General features: G+C 39.3%; 1 protein-coding gene across 12 annotated transcripts in view; it reads left to right on the forward strand.

Annotated features, from left to right (window-relative positions):
• LOC141052050 (cytochrome P450 2F3-like) overlaps positions 1–2754 on the forward strand; it is a 198227-nt gene extending 195473 nt beyond the window's left edge. For all 12 annotated transcript variants that reach the window (XM_073549229.1, XM_073549235.1, XM_073549236.1 and 9 more), the window contains one exon: positions 346–2754. In XM_073549229.1, the coding sequence (XP_073405330.1) occupies positions 346–527 (182 nt within the window). In that variant the 3' untranslated portion in view covers positions 528–2754. The remainder of the gene's footprint in view (positions 1–345) is intronic.
• Positions 2755–7524: the final 4770 nt, after the last annotated feature.

The raw sequence follows: 7524 nt of genomic DNA on the forward strand, positions 1-7524 counted from the left end.
GACAGATTAGATATTAGAAAAAACTTTTTGACAGTTAGAGTGATTAATGAGTGGAACAAGCTGCCACGAGAAGTGGTGAGTTCTACTTCAATGGATGTCTTCAAACAGAGGCAGGACAGACATCTGACTGGGATGATTTAGCGAATCCTGCTTTGAGCAGGGGGTTGGACCAGATGGCCCAGGAGGTCCCTTCCAACTCTATGATTCTATGATTCTATGAAAGAGTCATTTAAAGCTGATTTCTAAGTTTTATAGTTATGTTAATTTTGATTTAATAGTTACATGATTATCAATAAAATCAAGTTCTACCATTCTGCAATTAATATTCTCTCTTTCTCTGGGTAGGAAAGCGAATTTGTCTCGGGGAAAGTCTGGCTCGGATGGAACTCTTTCTTTTCTTTACATCCTTACTGCAAAATTTCACCTTCAAACCCTTGGTTTCAAAGGAAGATTTAGATATCAGACCAACAGCGTCTGGTCTTGGGAGTGTCCCTCCAGAGTACAAGTGCTGCATTTTACCTCGTTAGTCTTTTATCATCTGTGAAAAATTGCTGCTTTACTTGTAGATTAAGCCAACCTACCCTTAAAAAAATATCTCTGATTCTTCAAAGAATAGAAAAGTTGAATTTCTAGAGTTCAGAAATGCATACTGTATCCTAATATTCATTGGATTTTCTCAACTCATGGCTTACGTGAATCTAGGTTTTGGTTAGACATCCAAAATGTACATATCATTATATTACAGGTGTAGTACACCGTAAAGAAGACACGTGTTGTGTTATGGCCATAAAACAGCTTACCTACACACTTTTGTTTTATTCCCACTGCTCCCCTGAGTATTCCTTTTTTCGTTGTTGTTTTTCTTATATCCGTCAAATGGTTCCAGGGATATTGGCCTTTTAACTTAGTGCTAATGCTTTGGTCTTTCCTCAGATGAATCTCTGGGGTCTCGTATTTAGGATGCGCTGCATAATCACCCTGTAAGACCCCAGGTATAGACCACAAAAATGAGCACTGAATTGAAAGGTACATATCTCAGCAGCCATGTAGGGGACTGCAAAAATAAATAAAACAAAATAAAAAATAGAATACTAAGAGGAGCAGAGGGAATAAAATGATTTTAAAAAAAATCCACTTTTGACCTGGTCATAGGTCCTCTTAGAAGAATGCTACATCATAATTGCATTAATCACTGGTTAAAATCGATATATAAAGTTTTACTTGTAATTTCCATTTTTTTTTAATGTTAAAAAAATCACAGTCATCAAAAAATTGAATTTGTCCAAAGATAAGTTGGAGAGAGAAGCAGCTGCAGTAGTATCTTTCTCAGTGTGTCTGTGAGACTGCATGCTGTGAGAGGGGAGGGATAGCAGCAGTGATAGACTTCTAATTGGTACAAACAATATAGAACACCTTTGACATTAGGGTACCGTTACACTTAGCGATGCACCAGCGATCCCGACAACAATATGGATTACTGGTGCATCGCTAAGTGGTCGCTAGTGAGCTGCCACACAGGCAGATCTCACCAGCGACATAGCTGGGGTCGGGGGTCGCTACTTATCTGTCAGACGCGGCGATCCTGACGTCCTCCCGCCCGCGTCCACGTGTCGCTCGTCGTCACAGCAGGAAGCGCCGCAGGAAGCAGACGACGAGAAATGATCCAGGACCTTCTCGCGTGACCAGCGATAACCAGCGGGGGAGCCGGTTGGAGGTAAGTATCACATGTAGCGATATCGCTAGCAATATCGCTGCTACGTCACAAAATCGGTGACTTTTCAGCGATATGGCTAGCGATATCGCAGTGTGTAACGGGGGCTTTACACCAGAAACAGATGGCTCAACAAGAAACTTGATAAGAAAATATATTTCCTTTATCTTATCTCATTTTCCTTTCCCTTTTTCCCTCCCTTTCCCGTTCTTTCCCTTCACTTCCTTTTTTTCCTTTTTATCTGGAAAGGAAGAGAAGGTAATTGAAAGTAAAAAAGCAAGAAAAGGAAAAGAAGGAAAGGAATATAAGAAAGTTAATGTAAAGAAAGAGAAGGGAAGTAAAAGAAAGGGAAAGAGGGGAATGGAAAGGAGAGTAAAAGAAGGTGAAAGAGGGAAGGGAAAGGATGAGAAGAGAATTTTAAGTAAAGAAAAGCAAAAGAAAAGGGGAGGTAAGGGAAAAGGAGAAAGAAAAAGGGAAGGAAGAAAAGCAAAGGAAAATAAGGAAATGGAAAAGAAGTGGCAAGGAAAAAAAAAAAGGGAGAAAGGCTAAAAATATGCAGATTACACCACAGAAACTGTAACATTTTTCACCCTCCAACTACTCCCCATGATCTTACTCATAACTTTCTACATCTGCTATGAATATCACTTGTTTATATGACTGGTGGGTTAGAGGCTTCTGATTTCTTGTGTCTAGTGGCTTGTTGGTTTTTTGCAACAGAAAGAAGTAATTCCCATTGAACAAAATCAGTTGATAGTGCGATCTGCCTAGTGTTGCCAGACTTTTTACATTTTGATTAACCTTTTATGTTAAGGGGGTTTCTGACTACTGTAAAACACCCAACACCTTAAGTTTGACCATATACGATATATATCTTTACATGAGACTCTTTAAATTATAGGTATGCTTGAAAGAATTTGAAAATTTAAGACCGAATATTTGATTTCTTTTCTACTGTCACACATATATCTGCTCTTAACGTTAACAATCATACATATACCAGGAGTAGTACGTCTAGAAATAAAGGTCATATTTTTCATCCAGTGTATGTTATTTATTTTCTAAGCCTGTTTGTACACAATTAATTTATGAAACCTTTAAACCCTTTATGCAAAATTTGCCTCAGGGAGTGTCTCATTACATTTATATATTCTGCTCCTTCATATTTGGCAAGTGATAGAAGCAGATTTCAGCCAAACTCATCATATGAAGTCAAATCCTTTTCCATGTAAACTCTTCAGTGCTTGAAAAGCAGGCATGCAACTTATTTCAACAGGGAAGAAGGAAAATACAGACCTCCTTAGCTCCAGGGGAAAACAAAAGAAGAGATTAACCTTGTAATTTAGCAAGAGTCAATGAACTCTCATGAGGCCAATAAGGGTCCCCATACACCTTAGATGGCTGATGGCCAAAAGATGCTTTGGCAGATCATTCAGGAGACAGTCATACACAGAAGCACTTATTCGGCCGAGCGTTCCTTTGTTCTGTATGAGAAAGCAGAATTCTCTGCTGTCAGCTTATCTCGGGGGGGGGGAAACAGAGTGAGTGGCAGCTCAAAATCAGACTTGCCCGAGCAACATCTCCTCCAACAATCATTTGACCAGTGACCCAATAAACAGCACAGTGTTGGTTGAACCGTTTGATATAAGCAAATGTGGCCCAAATTAGTCAAATGTGTATGAGCGCTTAAGACTGTTTGCAGATCCACACTGTTGATTTGGTTTATTGATCACATCATGTTCACATTTACGCTTCAGCAAACTTAACTTGATATGTTCAATAAGGTGCCAGGCACATCTCCCTTCCTTTGAGTGTTCCATGTGAATTGAAAAAGATAAGGATTCAGACAGAGCCCCTAATCTAGCCATAAAGTACACTGAGACAAACTAATTTCAAATTGACTCCATTTGAATTTTTTCTTGCTTTTTATTTCTTTTCAATGAGAAAGAAAATCTTTTTGAACTCCTTTGCGATTTCCATAATTCCATGACTTTTCCTTTACAGGTGCTTTGGCTGCTGTAAAGCCAGGGCTGTCAATCACAAAATGGGTGTGTAGATTTGTGGAGGAGGGAATGTGAACTGAACTGCTTGTTCAAGAGTACTGTGACGAGTAGTCTTACCTGAGCCTTAATGTCTAATGAATGCTGAACCAAGTAGCCTCACCTGAGCCTCGATATCTGATGAAAATTGGCTGAGTAGCCTCACCTGAGCCTTGATGTTTAATGAAATGTAGATAAATATAAAGATGAATCTAAAATTACGCTGCCAAGTTCCCAACAGATGATGAAGGAACAGTGATGGGTATTTGGAAGCGGTTTTTATTTGTCAACACATTTCAAAGCATACAAGACTTCATTAGAACAAACCACTATATTAAGCTGTAAGACACCCAACACCTTAAGTTTGACCGTACACACGTGGTCAAAATTGTTGGTACCCCTCGTGTAATGACACAAAAACCCACAATGGTCACAGAAATAACTTGAATCTGACAAAAGTAATAATAAATACAAACTCTATGAAAATGAATAAATGAAAGTCAGATATTGCTTCCCCGGAAGTTTAAAAAAAATGAAACTCATGAAATAGGGCTGAACAGAAATGATGGTATCCCTTTGAAGACTTAGGCAAGAAAGTGAAAGAACTGGGAGCGCAGGTGGTCTTCTCTTCCATCCTCCCAGTGGATGGCCATGGAACAAGGAGGTGGAATAAGATTCTGCAGGTGAACAACTGGCTACGTCGATGGTGCCGTCAGCAACGATTTGGATTTCTGGATCACGGAGTGAACTACTTATACGATGGACTACTTGCTAGAGATGGGGTGCACCTTACGAAGACTGGAAAGCATGTATTTGGAAGTCGCCTTGCTACACTTGTAAGGAGAGCTTTAAACTAGAACAACATGGGAAGGGAAGCAAAAGACCAGAAAAAGCCATACACCTGACAAATGCTATTGAGAACTCTGCTATTAGAAGTGGAAAGGAAGAACAAAGACAAAAGAATCTAATTAATAAAAATATTGGAGAAAGAGAAACCAATCACAAACTAAAATGTTTCTATACTAATGCACAAAGCATGGGCAACAAACAAGGAGAATTGGAACTACTAACACAGGAACAGAAATATGATGTCATTGGAATCACTGAAACTTGGTGGGACAATACACGTGATTGGAATACAAGGCTAGAAGGATACAACTTATTTGCAAGAAACAGACTTGATAAACGAGGAGGAGGTGTCGCATTGTATGTTCGAAACGCGTATATCTGCACAGAGATTGAAGCTTCAGAGGCTGGGAGTTCTGTGGAAACTGTTTGGGTAAGAATACAAGGACAGAACAATGGAAAGGACACCATTGTAGGCATTTACTACAGGCCGCCTGTGCAAGCCGAATATATAGATGAACTCTTTATGCATCAGATGGCCAAGTTCTCCAAAAAATATGACATAGTTGTCATGGGAGATTTCAACTATCCAGACATTTGTTGGGATTCTCTCTCAGGCAAAACTAACAGGTCAAGGAAATTCTTATCCTCTCTTGCTGACAACTTTATCTTCCAAAAGGTAAGGGAGAAGACAAGGGGAACTGCTACCTTGGATCTAATCCTTATAAACAGGGAGGAAATGGTTGAGGAGGTAAAAGTGGCTGGGACCCTAGGAGGTAGCGACCATGCTATTTTAGAATTTTGGATTACTAGAGGTGGAAGACCTGTGAAGACTCAGACGTCAAGGTTAGATTTCAGAAAGGCAGATTTTAAGGGATTCAGAAAGAGAATTGGAGGGATCCAATGGCTGGATATCCTTAAAGACAAAAATGTCCAGGAAGGATGGGAAATCTTGAAAAATGAAATTCTCAAAGCACAGTTGTTAACAATTCCGAAAAGAGGGAAGAATAGGAAGCATTTAAGGAAACCAGGATGGATGAACACAGAACTTAAGCACATGCTAAAAAGGAAGAAAAAAATGTTTATAAAATGGAAAGAGGGAGGCATATCTAAAGAAGAATATAATGCTGTCTGCAGAACCTGCAGGGCACAAATCAGATTAGCTAAAGCTGAAAATGAACTGAGGCTTGCAAGAGATGTCAAAAGCAATAATAAAGGATTTTGGGGATATGTCAAAAGTAAAAGAAAAGTCAAAGATGCTATAGGATTTTTACAGGATGAAAATGATGAAATGGTAAGACAGGATGTTGAGAAGGCTGAACTTTTAAATTCCTATTTTGCATCTGTTTTCTCTCAGAAAGGAAATGCAACATCAACTGTTATTCACTGTCCTATTAAGGGAATAGAAGAATCCAGGATATCTATAAACAGAAAGATAGTGAGGAAACACTTAGCTAACCTAAATGAATTCAAGTCTCCAGGTCCAGATGAATTACACCCCAGAGTACTGAAGGAGATAGCAGAAGAAATGTTTGAACCCCTCTCCATAATCTTTGAAAATTCTTGGAGAACAGGAGAAGTGCCAGAAGACTGGAGAAGAGCAAATGTTGTTCCTATCTTCAAAAAGGGGAAGAAGGTGGACCCAGGCAACTATAGGCCGGTGAGTCTGACTTCTATACCAGGAAAGATCTTTGAACAAATTATTAAACAACATGTATGTCAATACCTGGATAAGAATGAAGTGATTAAACAGAGTCAGCATGGGTTTCTAACTAATAAGTCATGTCAGACTAACTTAATTTCCTTCTATGACGGTATCACTGATTGGGTGGATCAAGGAAATGCTGTAGATATAGTATATCTTGACTTCAGCAAAGCATTTGACAAAGTCTCTCATACAATCCTTATTGAAAAAATGACTAAGTATGGAATGGACAAGGCAACTGTTAGGTGGATTCATAACTGGCTTAGTGATCGGACCCAAAGAGTGGTCGTAAATGGCTGCACATCCAGTTGGAAGAATGTCTCAAGTGGGGTACCACAGGGCTCTGTCCTGGGCCCTGTATTGTTCAACATCTTTATCAACGATTTAGATGAAGGAATTGAGGGTAAACTGATTAAATTTGCTGATGACACAAAGCTAGGAGGGATAGCTAATACTAGAGAAGAGAGAGAGAGGATTCAAAAAGATTTAAATAAACTGGAGAAGTGGGCAGCAACTAACAGAATGGTTTTTAACAGGGAGAAATGCAAAGTACTACATCTGGGCAATAAAAATGAAAAAAGCATATATAGAATGGGAGGAATAGGGCTAAGTGACAGCACATGTGAAAAAGACTTGGGTATACTAATAGATCACAGACTGAATATGAGTCAACAGTGTGATGCAGCAGCAAAAAAGGCAAATGCAATTCTAGGATGTATTAACAGAAGCATACAGTCTAGATCACGTGAAGTCATTATTTCCCTCTACTCCTCTTTGGTCAGACCTCATCTGGAATATTGTGTTCAGTTTTGGGCACCACATTTTAAAAAAGACATCAACAAACTGGAGCAAGTTCAGAAAAGAGCGACCAGAATGGTGACCGGTCTGCAAACCCTGTCTTATGAGGAAAGGTTGCAGGATTTGGGGATGTTTAGTTTGCAAAAGAGAAGACTGAGAGGAGACTTAATAGCTGTCTACAAATATCTAAAGGGCTGTCACATTGTAGAAGGATCAACTTTATTCTCATTTGCACAAGGAAAGACTAGAAGCAATGGGATGAAACTGAATGGGAAGAGACACAGATTAGATATTAGAAAAAACTTTTTGACAGTTAGAGTGATCAATGAGTGGAACAGGCTGCCACGAGAAGTGGTGAGTTCTCCTTCAATGGAAGTCTTCAAACAGAGGCTGGACAGACATCTGACTGGGATGATTTAGCGAAT

This window comes from Dendrobates tinctorius, unplaced genomic scaffold (assembly GCF_039654945.1).
Source record: "Dendrobates tinctorius isolate UK_male_01 unplaced genomic scaffold, ASM3965494v1 ptg000158l, whole genome shotgun sequence".
Lineage (NCBI taxonomy): Eukaryota > Metazoa > Chordata > Amphibia > Anura > Dendrobatidae > Dendrobates > Dendrobates tinctorius.